The 19,032-nt window shown below is 36.9% G+C and overlaps 1 protein-coding gene across 2 annotated transcripts in view; it reads right to left on the reverse strand.

The window, feature by feature from the left end:
- Positions 1-18,760, reverse strand: part of SDCBP (syndecan binding protein) — a 33,348-nt gene extending 14,588 nt beyond the window's left edge. For both annotated transcript variants that reach the window (XM_019756951.3, XM_019756950.3), the window contains exons 1-2: positions 18,619-18,760; positions 4,435-4,500 (exon numbers count right to left, since the gene is read on the reverse strand). In XM_019756951.3, coding sequence (XP_019612510.1) covers positions 4,435-4,485 — 51 coding nt within the window. In that variant the 5' untranslated portion in view covers positions 4,486-4,500; positions 18,619-18,760. The remainder of the gene's footprint in view (positions 1-4,434; positions 4,501-18,618) is intronic.
- Positions 18,761-19,032: the final 272 nt, after the last annotated feature.

Raw genomic sequence — 19,032 nt, forward strand, 5'->3', positions numbered from 1 at the left:
AATGCATAGCTACCCATTTTCCATGATCTTTTACTAGTCTAAGTAAAAACATTTTATTTTCATAAGAAAAAGAGTTCAATTGTAATCACATAAAAAGTCATCTGTTAGAAACCGCCTATACATTTAAATACCTATTAAGTTGCTAATATTTAGTTTGCCATTTTAGCATATCCTATTGAAATAACCTATCTTCACTTTAGCAAGTATAAGAAGGTGTTACACTATACTAAATTAAAAAACATTACAATGTATGAAAAACACATACTTTATCACTGAATAAAAGAATGATGATAAAAGAATATAATTTATAACTGTTAAGCAAACTTGCCGAAATTACTTTAACAACGTATACATGCGCAAGTATGCCAGGAACTCCTCTCTGGGCTGCCTGTGTAGCCCATGTCATCTTCAGTATTCCACTGACAGAAATCCTTTCTCCTTTACAGACAGATCTGAGTTTCTGAACTAGCCATATGTCAGTTAGAAATAAGGTTGGGAATAAGTTGTATGCCCATCTCTAATATCACGTTTTATAAAAGCAGAAATATGTCGATTAAGTAATTTTATACTTTTATCTCAACCTAGCCCTAAAATTAACACCAAGAGTAGTCCAAAAGATCCTTGGAGGGGGGGCGGCCGGATGGCTCAGCAGAGCGTGAGCTCTTAACAACAAGGTTGCTGGTTCAAATCCTGCATGGGACAGTGGGCTGCACCCCCTGCAACTAAAGACTGAAAATAACGACTGGACTTAGAGCTGAGCTGCACCCTCCACAACTAGACTGAAGGACAATGACTTGACTTGGCGCAGATGGGTCCTGGAAAAATACACTGTTCCCCAATATTCTCCAATAAAAAATTTAAGGAAAAAAAGCCATTAGATCACTTCACTTTAAAAAAAAAAAAAAAGACCCTTGGAGAGATCAGATCTTAATTTAAGTAAGTACAGCCGATAAAAGCATTGAATGGTACTTCACTCATAAGGAAGTGTTCTGATATGTGTGTTGAGCCATTTTTATTTTTTATAACTTGTCACATTCTAAGTTGAAATAAAAAGCAGCATGGAAATCTTTATAATTTTAAGTAACAGTTCACAAACTCAAAATGTGTTGAATTTTTAAAGTTCTTTGACCAGGTATCAGCTGAAAGAAAACTAGCGCCCCGTGGATTACTTCTTGGATAACAGCTAAGAAAAAAAAAATACTGTTCTAAACTAAAAATGAGCTATCAAGTTAGGAAAACACAAAACACATGGAGGAAACTTAAATTCACGTTACTAAGTGAAAGAAACCAGTCTAAAAAGGCTGACTACTGTAGAAGTCCAACTAAATGACATTCTGGAAAAGGTAAAACTATGGAGAGGCCAAAAGATCAGCAGTTGTCAGGGACTGGTGAGGGGAGCGGGAGGAAAAGACAGCAGAGAAGTTTTTAGGACAGTGGAAGTATCTGATATACTACAATTGATGGCCACATGTCATCATACATTTGTCAAAACCAAGAGTGTACGCACCAAGTGAACCCTGATGTAAACCACGCACTCTGGGTGGTAACAACGTGTCAGTGTCAGTAAGCGACTGTGACAAATGTACCGCTCTGGTGAGGATGCCCATCGTGGGGCAGATGTGCATTGTATAGGGAGGGGAAGTAAAATGGAAACTCTTTCGTACTTTCCATTCTGTTTTGCTGTGACCCTTAAACTGCTCTAAAAGGCACAATTTATTAATTTAAAAAAATTGGTCCTTTTTAGATTGGTTATTATTTTCTATTCTTTCATTCATTGTTATTACTCTTATCCAAGGAATACTGAAGAATATATATAAAAAGCTCTTTGCAAAGTTATATATTGAATTATTACGTAATCTGGAGGAATTATGGTACATTATTGGAGGAATAATGGTACAACAAGGGCTTAAGGACTATGAGTCATTAAATGTAGCAAATTGTTTCACACTTACTTGAACTTTCAAACTATTTAAAAACTAACTGTGAAGGAGCACAGTTACTGCCAGGGCATGTTGTCTCTGCCGTTACTGACAGAGTGTGGAGGGACCACACTCATGGAGTCACCGTTGCCAGCCTCTGCTCACTGGGTTAGGAAACTGATGAGTACTGAATCTCTTTATCATTGTTTCTTAAAAGCTTTTTTTATATAGGTATAGCAATCACAGACTCCTGTTAAGGATTCATAATAGAGAGGTTCACAGATCACGTGATGCTGAAAGCCACAGCCTAATGGGTATTGTAAAACAGTTTACAAAATATGAACTGCCAGTTCACTGGCAGCAATTTAGCTTTGCTATGATATAAAAGGTCAGAAGATGAGAAAATAAATACCACCTCTGCAGAGGCATCTCAAGAACAAAAATAAACCTAAGTATCAACTACCATGAAAAATGAACAAAGAAAGAAAACAGTTCAAGACTTTGGTAACTAGGTTAGGAATATTTGTAATCCAGTGAGAATAAAAACAAACAAAACAGAAAACAAAATGTTTCCCCCTCTTTACTCATTGTTATATCTCCAAGCCACTAGACTTCTGCTCAAAACATAAAAGGTCTTCCACTGGAAATATCCATATAATTTGCTTCTCCTTAAAGAGGTCAGCCTGATGTAGGCTGTAGCCCTCTTTTATTTTCCAATCCACTATTTGTCAATATCAACTCTTTTCTTCTTTTTCTGCTGTTTTAAAAATCAAAAACCTCTGCTTGAAGTGATCTATGGTTAATTTAGAGTTTGATTCCATAAAAATGAACAAAAAAGAATGAAAGATTAGTGATTCGTTCCATCCATCTGCAAATCCTTATCAGTTAATGCTCTGATGTCATATTAATGGCTACATTCATGGTTAATTGTCTTTTTTTTTTCTTTCCCTTTTTCCCCTTCCCCCTTTCCCTCCAACTTCGAGTCAAGCCGTTGTTCTGTCTAGTTGTAGGGGACGCAGCTCACTGGCCCATGTGGGAATCAAACAAGCTACCTTGGTGTTATGAGCACAGAGCTTTAACTACCTGAGCTGCCTGGCAGCACCATTAATTGTTATTCTTGAAGGCTAAATATTTCAGATAAAGGCTTTTTAAAAAGGAAATGTGCTTGTTTAGATGAACTTTGTGGAAATAAAAACCACATGAGAAAAATACTGACAAAATACTGAAGAAGGAAGTGAGAGCATTTAAGATGACTGAATAGGCCACTTGAAATTGTGAGGCATCAAAGCCTTGGCAGCTGAACAGTAGATTTCAGAGATTTTACAAACCACATTTTAATATCCACAGTGGATCTGTGATGGAAAATATGTGTTTACTGGTCTACCCCCATATTCATCCAATCATTACTACAAAGTTAATCATTCCAGCTACATATTTGTTAGTACTGCTAGAATTTTTTTCACCCTAAAAAGGTGCTTTAAAAACACTTACATTCTTGAGATAGCTTAAGACTTCTCACAAGTTTGAAATAAACACTTTATGCTCATTTAATAATTATTAAGAAGTAAATCTCACTTAAAAGTAAACTGAGGTCAAGGTCTCAAGTAAAATGATCTTTAAGGTAAGAAACTTGGAAGTAAAAACAACTCAAAAAATTCCATCACACTTATATTAAAAAGATTTTAGGAATAAAAAAGTATAAGACATTTATCTTGTCAAATTAAAAGAATAAACAACTGCTGAAAAAACTGAGTTTATAAGAGATCAAGGTGAAAGTAAACTGGAAACAAGATGGGTTCATTAAATACTACAAATTATCTCTGGTTAAAAAGAATAAAAATGTACAAAATAGCAAGACTTGACCCCAGTCTCAAACCTTCTTCAGCAGAAGCACATCTCCAAAGCTAATACATGAAAGGACTACAAAAAGCTTTGATTTCATGCAATTAGAAGTACTGTAATCTCTAACATGGTTATTTAAAGCATGGACACATGAAATGTGTGCTGCTTATATCTAAAAGGAAATAAATCACTATGCTTTCAGTGTGCTTTCCCACTACTACTCTCTATAAGCAACATGTACACTTCATTATTTCTATAATTTTTAACTTCAAAGACAAGGCAAATAATTATTTTAAAGATTGGTCATACCTGAAGATCCAAAAGAACAATGTACTAATTTTAAACAAAACTAGAACACGTAAAAAGTTGGAGTGTATTTCACCAATTCATATGTTGTATTGAATTTAAATTTTAGTCATAAAATCAAGTTATCTTTGAATAGTTTAAGTCCAGTTTTAAAGAAATAATATCCTATATCCATTCATTCACAGCGAAACGAAAAAGAATTGCTAGCTTTTCTGTAACTTTTTAGTCTGCAATTAATTGAGAAATAAAAGTGCATGAAGTGTAAAAGTGAACAAATACATCTATTTAAGCTTCATGCTTCACTTTAACTGACACTAAAATGTATGCCCTAGTGCACGGGAGAAAGAAGCACTTAAACAAAACATACCTGAATTACTTTGTCTACCTTCAGGTCTTCAAGAGATGGGTACAGAGACATTTTGGCAAGATTTTTCTAAAGAAAAAACAAAAAAATTTCTGATTCAAATTTCATTGAAATTTAAATAGTATGATAACCAGCAACATAGACATAAACGTGTAAATGTTTAACACAATAAGAAACATTTAATTGCAAAACACATGGAAAAATGAACATTTAGGTTGTACTAAAAATTAACTGATTAATAGTTACCAAACTACCTCACCCACCCTTACCACTACTATCAAAATATACCCGTTACAGATCTTAAACTTCCCTTTAAGTACAATTCCCTTCATTTCAAAAGTTTAGAATAGCAGAGAACTGTTATATGATCTACCTCACGTACACAAGTGCTTGGCAACTGAGTGAGGATTACATCCTTCTGTCAAAAAAACTAAGAACAGCTCATATGCAATCTCTATCTATAAAACCTCTATCACTAGGAAAAATATATATCCATGTACACACATATGTACATATATATATGTACAGTTGACCCTTGTCGATTATATTTCCACCTGCAGTTGGGAATACGTGTACACAGATGGCTGATGTGAGTTACACTCGGATTTTCGATTTTGAGGACAGTCTGGTCCTCTAAACCCGTTATTCAAGGTCAACTGTATATAGAAAAAACAACATACTGTATACCACCTGTTAGTAGTTTTATCTTCAGGAGACATGAACAAAATAGATGGTAAGGGAATGAGGGATAAGAGGGAAATTTTCACATTTTAAACATGTCAATATTGTTCAATGCTGTTTAGTGACCATGATTACTTTTTGTAGTGATTTAAAACAAAATTTTTTAAAAGTATTCCAATGCCATGTATTTTGAAATTTTGTCTAGCTATATTGAGATGAATACCTGGTACTTTCTTTACACCCAGCATAAAAGAATATACCTAAATTGGTAGAGGGATTGACATAGATTCTTGAGCCGGTTATCAATTTATTACCTCCCATCTCCAAATCCACCATTATTGACTTCTCTGTAAAACTGAAAGGCCTTTTAAATGTTGCTCTTTTGCCAGAGGGCATGATGTTAAGCTTTGTCAATAAACGGAGCTAGAGGTACCCTGGAGGAGGTTTGCTCCAGCCAGGCTCCTGCAGTACCTGCCCTCTCTAGCATTAGCATCTGGCTCCCACAGGGACCAGCTTAAGGACCAGCCCCCTGCAGTGCACAGCTCACCCCCCTCCACCCACTCAGCCGAGCAGCTTCCCAGCAGCCGCCAGCAAGGCATCTGCCCCTGAGTAGCTCTCTCTGGCTCTCACCGGGCTTGCAGCCAGTTCCAAAGTGCAGCACCTCCCTGTGAATGGCCTCCCCCAACACCCCAAAGGGAGGATTTCCAGTGAGTCTGGTATCTCAGCAACTTTACCATCCACTGAATGATGGCTGCACTCTTTCCAACAAGGCCTGGATCTTCCTGTGGTACTCTATCTCAAGCCCTAGGGTTAGCAGATGCTTATTAAACCTGCTCTTCCTGTATTCATTATGACCACTGCACTGTGCACCTGAAGCTGAAGCTGAACGATAATGAATGTCAACTGTAATTTTATATATATATATATATATATATATATATATATATATATATATATAGTTACAAGAAGTGGAGTACAGCATTGGGACTAGAGACAGTGGAAATGTAATGGCTGTATGTGATGTCAGAGGGGTAGTAGATGGGGGGAGGGGGGTTATCACTGTGTGAGGGATATAAATGATAAAAGTCTAACTATTACATTGTTTTATGCACTGGAAACTAATAAAAATTAAATTAAATTAAATTAAAAAGTCCTCTTTACTTCTTACTAGCCAATCCGTTTCTTCAATCATGGTAAACTTTGTAATTCTGTACATTAAACTTTCACTGTTCAAATTACTATATGGCTTCTGTCTCTTGGTTGAATGTTGGCTGAATGCTGAACAATAAGTTTTTTTTTTAATTGATACACTTCACACATCATAAAATCCACTAAAGTATACAATTAAATAGTTCTTCGTATATTCAGAGTTGTGCAACCATCCCTACCATCTAATATTAGAACATTTCATCAACCCGAAAAGAGACCCCCATGCCTACCCATTCTCCCCTTCCTCCAGCTCCAGGCAGCTACGAATCTACTTTCTGCCTCTTGATTTGTCTATTCTGGACATTTAATTTAGAATCACACAGTACGAGGTGTGATCAAAAATACGGTGAATGTTTAAATAAAAAAATTTATTATATTAAAAGACACATTGCCATTAACCCCCCTCAAAATACTCCTCCTCATTTTGAACACAGTTATCCCATCATCCTTCCCACTTTCTGAAGCAGTTCTGGAAGTCCTCTTTCTTGAGTGTCTTTAGTTGTGCTGTCATGGCTGCCTCGATGTCCTGAATCATTTTGATTTGGGGAAGAGCCAGAAGTCACATGGTGCCAGATCTGGTGAATAAGGTGGGTGAGGACACACTGTAATGTTTTTGACAGAAATTGCCACTCCAGAAGCGATGTGTGACACAGAGCATTGTCATGATGGAGGATGATTTTCGGCACACTTTAAAACCCACCTTTTCTCAACCGTAGCTCACACCCAACTGCACCCAACAAGCTGAAACTTGTCACACACTGCTACTAAGGTTCAACGCACCACTTGAAGATCCCTGCCTTTCCATTGGATGGCACTCAGCAGCAGTATTCACTGTATTTGAGGATCACAATGGAAAGGGTCTGTGTCACACATCGCTTCTGGAGTGGCAACTTCTGTCAAATAAAAACATTACAGTGTGTCTTCATCCACCTTATTCACCGGATCTGGCACCGTGCAACTTCTGGCTCTTCCCAAAAGTCAAAATAACCATGAAACGTAAATGTTTTGAATTGATTCAGGACATCGAGGCAGCCACGACAGCTCAACTTTTGATACGAAAAAGGACTTCCAGAACTGCTTCAGAAAGTGGCAAGAATGATGGGATAAGTGTGTTCGAAGTGAGGGGGAGTATTTTGAGTATCTTTTACTGTACTTTTTTAAAATTTAAAGTCACCTTATTATTTGATCACACCTCATATTGTAGCTTTTTGTGTCTGGTTCCTTTCACTTACTCTAATGCTTTCAGGCTCATCCATGTTGCAGCAAGTATTAGTGCTCCATTCTCTTTTGTGGCTGAGAAACAACATTCCATTGTATGGATGTGTCTCATTTTGGGTATCCATTCAACATCAATCAATAACACTGAGTTGGTTTTCACTTTTTGACTATTATGAATAATGCTGCTAATAATAGAAACAAACATTTACATCCAAGTTTTGTGTAAACATATACGTTTAATTCACTTGGTATTCAGCTAATAGTATATCTCTTGGTCCATATAGTAACTCTATGTTTAACTTTTTAAGGAACTACAAACTGGTTTCCAAAGTTCTTTACATGTTTACATTTTACATTCCCACCAGCAACATACAAGGGAGGGTTCCAATTTCTCCATATCCTCACTCCAGAAGCGATGGAATTCCAGAAGTAATTTCAGTTTAAAAGTTAAACATAATTGCAAAAACCGCAATTACTTTTGCACCAACCTAATACTATGTCTTTTTTATTACAGCCATCCTAGTGGATGTAAACTGGCATCTCACCATAGTTCTGATTTATTTTCCTAATGACTAATGATACTGAACATCTTTTCATGTGTTTATTGGCATTTGTCTATCTTCTTTGGAGAAACGTCTATTCAAATCCTTTGCCCGTTTTATTCTTTTTCTTGCCTAATTGCCCCGGGCTAGAACCTCCAATAAAATGTTGAACAGAAGTGGACTGACACAGTTTTTAAAGGGAAAATGGGAAACGGTATTCCCCATTTAGTGAATGAAATGCAAATTCTTGAGAAAGCACAATCAAATATGGCTTAATTCTATTAATCCAGGAAAACAAAATGGAGTACCATTTGTCTCCTAATGGATTGGTTCCCTAGCAGCTTTTCCTTTAAATACATTTTATTTAAATGTTCAACCGTTTTATCAATATCATAGACAAAATCATTTTAAATTCCCTGGAACAAATGTTGACTGGCAATCGAGCACTATTTCTATTTTTAGTTCTGCCACTAGCTACCTACAAGATCCCATTTTCCTCATGAAAATGAACCGGATGAGTGGTTCATTTCAAAACTCAATGAATAGTTACCCAATTTTTTCCTCCATAAAAGCTTTTCTTTAAACAAATATTAACTGAAGTTGTCTGAACAACTCTGAGGTCACTTATATGCCCACACACTCAGGCCAGGAAGAGAAATGGGCTTTTCAGATTTTTTAATAACAAGTATCACCCCAACTACCACTCTCTTAAAAATTTAGTTTCAGGTTTGCTCTAAGTACCTTGACCTTAATTAACTTTCACCATTCTTCTAAAATGTAAATAATTCCTCAATGATTTTACCTCAAATTATTTTCTTAGCCTCGTTTCATTCAAGTTCTTTCCAAGGGTTACAGTGTTCTAGCCACAAACTACTTGTTCTTTCCCACCCAGGTCAAGGGCTTCTGTGCCTCCATAACTTTAGAAAAACTGCTTCCTCTTTCTGGAATATGTCCTTTCAGGACTTCTCTATCAAAATCCTAGTCAAGAGCCACTTCTCTTTGATGATCTCAGTCTGATGTTATTTGTTTTTCTCAGTTCAGCAGTTTCACTCTGCCTTACATTAGCCAGTTTATGCTTATCTGTTACTTGAGGTCCAGGACCACATTTAATTTCTTATTTATCTTCCCTGATGCCTTATCCTGAAAGGAATCAAATGTTTATTAAATATTTTGACCAACATTATCAAAATAATAGCAAACAAGGTATTTTTAAAACATTGAAAAATTCATATTATCTTGCAGGTCTACAATTCTGAACACTGTTAAAAGCATTCCAGGAAAACAATACATTTTTATACTATTTTTCTGAAGAGTTCCATTAACTCATTTGTATATTATATTTAAATCTTTGAGCTAATGCTAAGTGTCAGAAATACTTAGCCCTTTTGAAGAACCACAAAGCTCCTCTTGAAAAATCCTTTCAATTATGGCTGGAATTTCAGAATGACCCATAATGAGATTTACGGGGATCCTGAAAATAATTCTATTAAGTCAGTGTGAGAATTCTCATTTTACCCTCATTTAAAACTCCTATCAAACACTATTGACGTACAAACTACAGTATAGAATTTGGTTTCTGGCCCTCCCTTCAGCTGACTGAGTAAGCAATAATAAGATACAGTTCCCACTGCTCCTGAGATCAGTAGGCAAAACATCTTGCCGTCTACCACAGTTGGAGTGCAACATTCCTGACTGTAACAGCTTCGTTTCATTGGTCTAATTCCTGGGGAAAAACTAGAGCTCTCCAATTACCGCTAAACCAGGTTTGGCCCCTCTAAGCTCCCTGCAACCTCCTGGACTCTTCTCAGACCTCATGAAAGGCCTCTAAACCTAATGCGTCCTTAGGCTTTAGAAAATAACCCTGGAATTCGTTTCTACTAAGAAGTTTCTCAGTGTAGTAGTTTCAGAGTTTCTTTAGAACATCTAAAGATAAAAAATACCTGACTATTCTGCCTCACTATCAAGTTTCCCATTTGACCCTTCACCCCCTCGGGGCAACGTCCCAGAAACCTCCTTGGAGTCTTTGAATATGCGCACCGACCAAAGGCCTCCATATGCAAATACTGCATGTGACATTTTGGAACATTTCATTTGCTTTCTGGATGCCACACTCTGATTAATGAAGTAGCAAACATACTAGTAAAGTTGTCCAGATAGCATCACCTAGAACAGCAATACTCACCATTTTCTGAGTTGCTCACTACTTTTCTCAAACGACCCACTACAACTGGCCTCCCTTTTTAAAAATGATGTATGATTGTTTAAGTAAAATAATGTGTGTTTGCTTGATCTAAACTGTTAAAAAGAAATCCTGGAATGATGAAAATTTAGTATTGCTCCAGTTTTTGTAGCTGCCACCCATGGGATACCTCTTGATTGCCTGGTTCCAAGTGGCCAGCAGGGCTTACATTCAAGGGTCCCATAGGACTCAAACATATCAGTCTATGAAAGAGATCTAGTAGCTTATCTTAACAGCTGTGGCCTAAGGGACTGTTTCCTAATTAAACACACATTTATGGGCGGACTACAATTCTCTCCAGCGACAGGGAGGCCAGTGGGCGCCATCTTTGTGCTCTCCCTCTGCCCTATCCCAGGTTGCCAGTGACTCCTAGAAAGGAGCTGGTGCACACGTCTGGTACACTGGCCTTTGTGGCTGCCACCCATAGGGCACATCCCTGGTAGCCAGTAGGGCTTGTGTTCACAGGTGCAACAGGACAGTACCAAATAAAGAAACAATTAACTGGGTATCATCCTAGGGCTCAGTACAAAGAGAGCAAACAGAAAAGCACATCATCTACCGTCTTCCTCTAAAAAGGTATATTTGCATACTTTAAAAGCTGCAGCCTGAGCCTCTGGCTTACATTCAAATTGAGTGTAGGTGCTGACTAAGATTATCTCCTTTGGGACACTGAGAGACCTTGGTCCACCTTCAACTACTGGGAGCCACTATGAATAAAATAGTCTGCTGGGACAATTAAAAAGCTATGAGACAATGAAGAGGGAGGGCAGGGTTGAAAGGTAAGATTTATCTCCTACATGAAGCCAGTCATTCAAGACTAGGAGAGGTGGCTGTTTTATCTAATCATTGAATTCAACACAGAGTCAAAGGAAAATGAGAAAATACAGGAATATGTTCCAACATAAAACCTCAGTAAAAGGTCTTAATGAAACCAAGAAAAGTGATTTACCTGATAAAGAGTTCAAAATAACTGTCATGAAGAGTCTCACCAAGCTCAGTAGAACAATGGATGAACAAAGTGAGAATTTCAAAAGATGCAGAAAATATTAAAAAGTACCAAATAGAAGTCAAAGAGCCAAAGAATACCATAACTTAACAGAAAAATACAATAGAGGGGTTCCACAGCAGACTAGATAAAGCAGAAGAAAGGATCAGTTAACTCAAAGACAGGGCAGTGGAATTCATCCAGTCAGAAGAGCAAAATAAAAAAGAGTGAAGATAGTTTAATGGGCTCATGAGCCAACATCAAGCAGACCGACATTCGCATTGTAAGGGTCCCAGAAGGAGAAGGGACAGAAAACTTATTTGAAAAAATAATGGCTGAAAACTTCCCTAACCTGGAGAAGGAAACAGACATCCTGATCCAGGAAACCCAGGGAGTTCCAAAAATGATGAACTCAAAGAGAACCACACAAAGAAATATTATAATTAAAATGCCAAAGGTTAAAAACTGCCACCAAAAATACTTTACAGCTTGATGGCAAAGCTGTCCAGACTAAAACATTTTTCAGACCGGCAAAAGTTAATGGACTTCATCACCACTAGACGAGCCTTACCAGAAATGTTAAGGGACTTGTTTAAGCTAAAACAAAAGGGCACTAATTAGTAACAGGAAAACATAAATATAAATATCACTGGTAAAAGAAAGTGTATAGTAAAATTCATAATAATCTAATGTAAAGGAGGTAGATTAATCATTTATAAAGATAGTATGAACGATAAAAGACAAAAGTAAAAACAACTATAACTACAATTTGTTAAGGAGTACACAAGACAAAAAAATGTAAATTGTGACATCAAAGACAAAACGTGTGGGGCGGTATTAAAATGTAGAGACAAGGATGCTCACTCCGGCACTTTTATTCAACATAGAATTAGAAGTTATAGCCAGGGCAATTAGGCAAGAAAAAGAAATCAAAGGCATCCAAGTCAGAAAGGAAAACTATCTCCATTTGCAGGTGACATGATGTCATCTATAGAAAACCCTAGAGACTCCACCAAAAAACTGTTAGAATAAATGAATTCAGTGAAGTTGATGGATGTTAACAACACTTACTGTTGTAATCATTTCTCATTACATGCAAATACTGAATCACGTTGTACACCTAAAACTAATTTATGTCAATTATACCTGAATTTTTAAAATAAAGAAAAAATATAGTGCAAAAATTTCAAAACCCCAAGTCCTAGCACCAGCCTTGCCACCAACTTTCCAGGGTCTCAACTTAACATATGATATAGTAAATCAACAAATCTTTTCTGCAAAGCAAAAAAGACTAAGGACACATTTGTTCTTTAAATATCTGCTACTATAAGCTATATTCCTCTAACTCTTCAACAGAAAAGGGCTTGAACAGTCTAGCTCCATAAATCACTTTCACAGGAATCCAGCATATCAAACTACTGTTTAAATATAGGAGTAACCTAATTAGCTTCAATTAGTGTGAAAGAAAAATGGTACAAAACCTTTTTAATTTACACAGGAAATAACTGAAATGCACACCAGGGCAATAACCTAAAGTTCTACCATACAATAGCAAAGTAAAAACAACCTTAAGACCCTAAAACAGAGTTTCTTCAACTTTAAAGTCCATAATGATAATCTCGAAATCTTGTTAACAACACAGATTCCTGAGTCTTAGCACAAGAAACCGAAACAGTAAGTCTGGAGTAGGGTCCATAAAACAGTATCATCGGTATCCAATGGACCCAATTTTAATGTTTTAGTTTCTTTTATCAGCAGTTTTATTTCATGACTTTTATTCTTAGAGATCTTACAAAAAAAAAGAGAACAAAGAATCTTTAAATGAAGTAAAGTCATTCTATTTTACAAATATCACAAAGGTTCAACCGGACCCTTTTATAATTCTAAGATCCATATGGGATTTTAGTGAACTTACTTTTCCCATATCTTGAAACATTTTGCTATTTTATCAATCTAGGAATTATTTCATCATTAGTCATCAGTTATTCCCACCTAGGCTAAAAAGACTAAAATGAAAAGAGGAACAAAAAGTAGGATCACCTAGAATGATGATGCAATAGCGAAATAAATCATGACATTATGTCATCCTTCAGTTTGTATTGTCCAAAGTATTACATCCTTTCAAGAATGTATATAGCCTGGAGACACCATCTTTGTAGCCTTTTTTCTAAAAAGTAATCACTGAACATGGTACAAAATTTGGAGTTTTAAAATCTTTTACCCATAATGGCAGAGAGAAGAAAACTAAAAGAGGAAGACATGTATTAGACAAATTAGATGACAAGTAGCTACATTCTAGAGTCTTACGACAATTAAAAAAAAAAAAAATTGATCATATAAGCAAAAAAGAAAACTGAGTTTTCACATAGTAATATCTTAATTGAAGTTCCTCAAACTAAAGAATCAGTAGCTAAACAATACAGCAGTAATAAAAGAAATATGATTTTTCACTCAGTCATTCAGAAGGACTTTATCATGCAATATTTTGAAACAAGTTCTTGGATTCTATTTTATTTAAAGGATAGCAGCATCTTCTTTGATCTTTTATATTTGTACACCAAAATTTACTTGGCGTGGTACATGGCCAAATGAAGCAGGTGTTTAAACAAGATGATTAGCAGGAAACAGTAGAAGTACTTTTAAAAACTCATTGCACTGATTATTCTATTTGATGTTTATAAGAGTATGAATAAAAATTACTTGCAAATATATAATGTAGAAGATGGTCATCGTCCGAATAATATAATGAGCCATTAAAGTTTTCAAAAGCACTGCATTTTGACAATGCAAGTACAAAAATTGCTAGGTAGTAATGATAGGTTCTACTATTAGCAATTTATTTGAATTTAGACTCAGAACCGTACTTTGACAACCAAGTGCATAAAGAACCAAAAGTAATAAAAAGCTACAATACATTAGAGATGTATTTGAAATCTGGAACAATATTTATAAGATAAGTATGTTCCAAATTAATGCATGACAGTTGAGCAATTAGTTGAACTCAAAGATGTTGCCCATTTCAGCTATATATACTTCAAAACCAGGAAAATTTAGAACAAAAATCTGGGTTTCTTATGGTCCAGTCATTATCAAATGTTTTCATTATCCCTTTATTTCCACTCATGCAAATTATTCATAAAGTGGCCCAAAATAAAAAAATAAAAAAATGTCCATTGGATTCCAATGGTAAATAGTGGTGATCATGTTTTTTTATCGTGTACTAAGGATTAATAAGCATTCCAGATGGTTCATACATAGGGTCAAGGAACACGTACACTTCGATAAAGTCCTAAATAGTCTTTCAGAGCGATGTTTCTCAAACTTGGCTAATGATCAGATCAGAATTACCTGGGCACTGGTTAAAAATAGTTCCCAGTCTGACACACATTTCATGGAAGAACTTAGAGACTCTTCTTTTTAACAATATCCATGGAGATTCTGATGATAGCCTCTATGAAATATGGTCATATAAAGTCTATTCTAAGTAGAATAATTTCTTCTTAGCTAAAAGATTCCACTTCATATCTACTCGACTGGCAAAAACCCAACACCCTCTGAGAGTAAGGCTTTCAGAAACACTCATACATTACTACTGAAGTATTAAACTAGTACAATTTCTATAAAGCAATTACATGCCGATACCCTCCAACCCAGCAACACCACTTCAGATCTTTAGTCTACAAATATATTTGTACATAAAAAGTGATATATGCAAAAGTTCATTCACTGAAGCACCAACTATAACAGCAAAACACCTGAAACAAAGAAGAAAATTCTATATACACTAATATTGAAAGAGGTTCAAAATATTATCATTAACTATAAAAACAAAGCATGATTTAGAACAGTACAAGTATGCTAACATTTGTGTTAAAAGGAGGGGAATTTAAGGAAATAGAAAAGGAAGTACAAAAAAAACAAAAAAAACCCAAAGGTAGCAGAAGGAAATAACAAAGATTAGAACAAAGATAAATAAACCACAGAATAGAAAAAATAGAGAAAATCAATGAAACTAAAGTAAATTCTTTTAAGGATCAACAAAATGGCAAAGCTTTATTTCAGCTACATGAACTAAGAAATAAAAAGAGAAAACTAGAAATACTAAAACCAGAAATGAAAGTGGAAAATTTACCACGGATTCTACGGAAATAAAAAGGATTATAAGAGTACTAGGAACTATATTACCAAAAAGTAACCTAGATGAAATGGACAAATTCCTACAAACACAAAATCTACCAAAACTAAATCACAAAGAAATAGAAAATCTGAATAGATCTATAACTTGTAAAAAGAATGAATCAGTTTCAATCTCTTAACAAAGATACAAAAGATACTATAACAGAGTAAAAAGGCAAACCACAGAATAAGAAAAAATATTTGCAAATCATATATCTGATAAGTAATTAATATCCAGAATATTTAGAGAACTCTCAAAATTCAGCAACGACAACGAAAACAAAATTGCCAAAGAACATGAATAAACATTTCTACAAAAATATACTAATGGCCAATAATAAGCACATGAAAAGATGCTCAACATCGCCAATCACTATGGAAATGCAAATCAAAACTAAGAGATACCTTATCTTATATCCACAGGGACAGTTACTGTAAAAAAAAAAAAAAAAAAAAAGAAAGAAAATAGGTACTGGTGAGGAACTAGAACCCTTGTGCACTCTTGGTGGGAATGTAAAAAGCTATAGCCACCACAGAAAACAGTATGGCAGTTCCTCAAAAAATTAAAAATAGAATTACCATATGATCTAGCAATTCCACTTCTGGGAATATACCTAAAACAATCGAAAACTGGGTCTGAAGAGATTATTTGTACACCTACGTTCATAGCAGCATTATTCACGATTGCTCAAACGTGGAAGCAACCCAAGTGTCCATGGACAGATGAATGGATAAGCAAAATGCGGTATATACCAGGGATGACAAAAAAATGTATACAAGTGGACACTTTGGTCAACGTTGCTCAAGCAGCAGTTCGCCGTAATCAGAAGGGTCTGGACGCTGATGGTAACCACTTTGAGCACCTCTTGTAACTGGAGAAATCAAACGTGACTTGTATTCATCTTTTGTTACCGGTATATATTGAGTGTTACAATTTTAATAGTTTTCCTTTCTTAAGATGTGTATACGTTTTTTGGCACCCTTTGTATATACAATGGAATATTATTCAGCCTTAAAATGGAAGAAAATTCTGCAATATACTACAACATAGATGAACCTTGAGGACATCATAGTCAGTGAAAGAAACCAATCACAGAAAGACAAATAATGTATGATTCCATTTATATGAGGTACTTAGTCAGTATCATAAAGACACAAAGTAGAATGGTGATTGCCAAGGGGAGGAAAGAATGGGGAGTTACTGTTTAATGGGTATAGTTCCAATTTTAAAGATGAAAAGAGTTCTGGGGATGGATGGTAGTGGTGATGGTTGCACAACATCTAGGTACTTAATACCACTGAACTGTACAGTTAAAATGGTTAAAATGGGAAACTTTACATTATGTGTATTTTACCTCAACAAAAAGAGTGGAAAACAGGATGGAAATATATTTATATGTATGTTTGTTTGTATAGGTATAAAATACCCCCAGATGGATACCTAAGAAATGTAAAACAGTTGGCTCCTATTATAAGAAGGGAATATAGTTGGCTGGAGAACCTAGAAAGAAGAAGACTATACCATATACCTTTTTTACTGCTTAAATTTTGAACCATGTTACTGGTTACTTCCTCAAAATCTACATAAATATACAAAAAAAGTGTTTGCAGTACTTAGAAAGAAATTAGTAAGTGCTAATATAACTATCACTAGATGTAGTAATTATTTTTAAAAGTTGTTTAAGGGATCTTTCTTTTTATAAAGATCTGGCAAAACAGGAAAAAAATAGTTGAGTCATGCTCAATTTAAGGAAGTGTTTACTGACTACATCATTCGAATGCCACTATTAGTAAATTCTTCCTCTTTGGGTCATGATTTTTATATCCGTTCTTATAATGCACAAACATAACTAAAAATTAATGTTGCCAAAGTTATATTTAGATTAATGTATTATAGTAACTACTTCCTGAACCTTTTAGAAGACATTTCACTTCTTTATTTTTATTCTGTGGCACAAACCATTGGATCTATCATTTGTATCAATGTACCATTTAAAACATAAAAGTTTGTAGAACAAACTTTTGGTAAATTGGTAACAGAAAATACTTTTTTTTATTTTTTATTTTTTTTACCGTTTGCCCTCAACCGCAAATAGAAAAACTAAAGACTGGACAAATTTGAGTTTAATCACTTAATACATATTTGAGATAAAGCTAACAGCATGCAGCTGTTTTTCAGTGTAATTTTCCTTTTTAATCGATTGTTTTCTTCTTTGAAGCAAATTCATGTTAAGAGTTTAGTAAACCGAGTGTACTCTCTGAGTAATGGACTTACATAATGGAAAAAATAACAGTAAATGTGCATGCAGACAACACATACAGACTAGAGAAACCTAGAAATTCCTTTCAAAAAATGGCACATTAGAAAACTCCATGATTAAATAATTCCACTTTAGTGAAAAGGAAAACTTTACGTCCATATGCCTTCACTTTTCCCATTATTACCAGGAAATCCTGAAATGAAAGCTCTGAGTCGTGAGATCTCAAGGGATATTTCCTTCTGAACACACCCTACTGGAAACGTTTTTCCCTCCCCTTCAACTTCTCCAGAAACAGGCACGGAGAACAATCCCCTCCCCCCCCCACGCCCCCTTCCAGAAAATCAAGGCTTCGCCCACTCAACAAACAACTCCCTCTTCCTACCAAATCCCGGACGTTCCGATTGTGCCACCAAGGAAGGTGACTAAGTACAACCCCAAGGAATGCGGAGGGACGATGAACCATAGCCAGCGGGCCCGTTCTTCACGGGTCTCAGGATCGCACGCAAGAGGAACAAAAAGGGTTGACAAGGACCGGAATGAGAGAGTCCGCGAGCTGAGGCGGGGGCTGACGGCGGCGCCCCGGGCCCGGCCTCGGGGCTCTGTCCCCAGCCCCGGCCCGGGAGGGACCACGAGAGCCGCAGGGTCGCCGGCAGGCACAGCGCGCCGCTCAGGCAAACTTTCACCCCGGGCCCGGCGGGGCGCACGGAGGGGGCGCGGAACCCACTGAGGAGAGGACGTCGCCGCCGGCACCTCCCGAAACCCGTGGAAACCGAGACGTTCTCCGCTCAGTGATCCAGGGTCCCCCCCGTCCCCGCGCCCCGTCCCCGCGCCCCGGACGCACCCTGAGCGTCCCTCTTCCTCCTCAGGGATGCTCACCTAGGCCGCAGAAACCAGCTCGCTGCCACCGCCGCCTCCGGTCACTGGCACGGACTTCCGAGACCCGAAGGGAGGAAAGCGGCGGGCGCCCGAAGACCGCCCTCGAGTCGCGTCACGGAACCGCCCCCGCCGTCCACCCGCGCAGGCGCGCGATGCCCAGTCAGGTGACCCGTCCCTATGGTAACAGGGCAGCGGTGTGGTAACGGTGACGGGGCCGGTGCGGGATTGAAGAATGCAGAGCCGCCCACGCTGACACCGGTTGTGCTCACCACCTTCTCCACCCTCTCGGCAGTTCCTGCCCAAGCCCCGGGGCCACCTGCTCACCGCTGTGTTCGTGGCGCTTGGTCACGTGATACCCATCCCTTCCGACACAAAGGGAGTCCAGAGAACCTATCTTTTGGAGATTTCCTACCC

This window comes from Rhinolophus sinicus, chromosome 7 (genome assembly GCF_057876585.1).
Source record: "Rhinolophus sinicus isolate RSI-liver-muscle chromosome 7, RSI-T2T, whole genome shotgun sequence".
Taxonomy (NCBI): domain Eukaryota; kingdom Metazoa; phylum Chordata; class Mammalia; order Chiroptera; family Rhinolophidae; genus Rhinolophus; species Rhinolophus sinicus.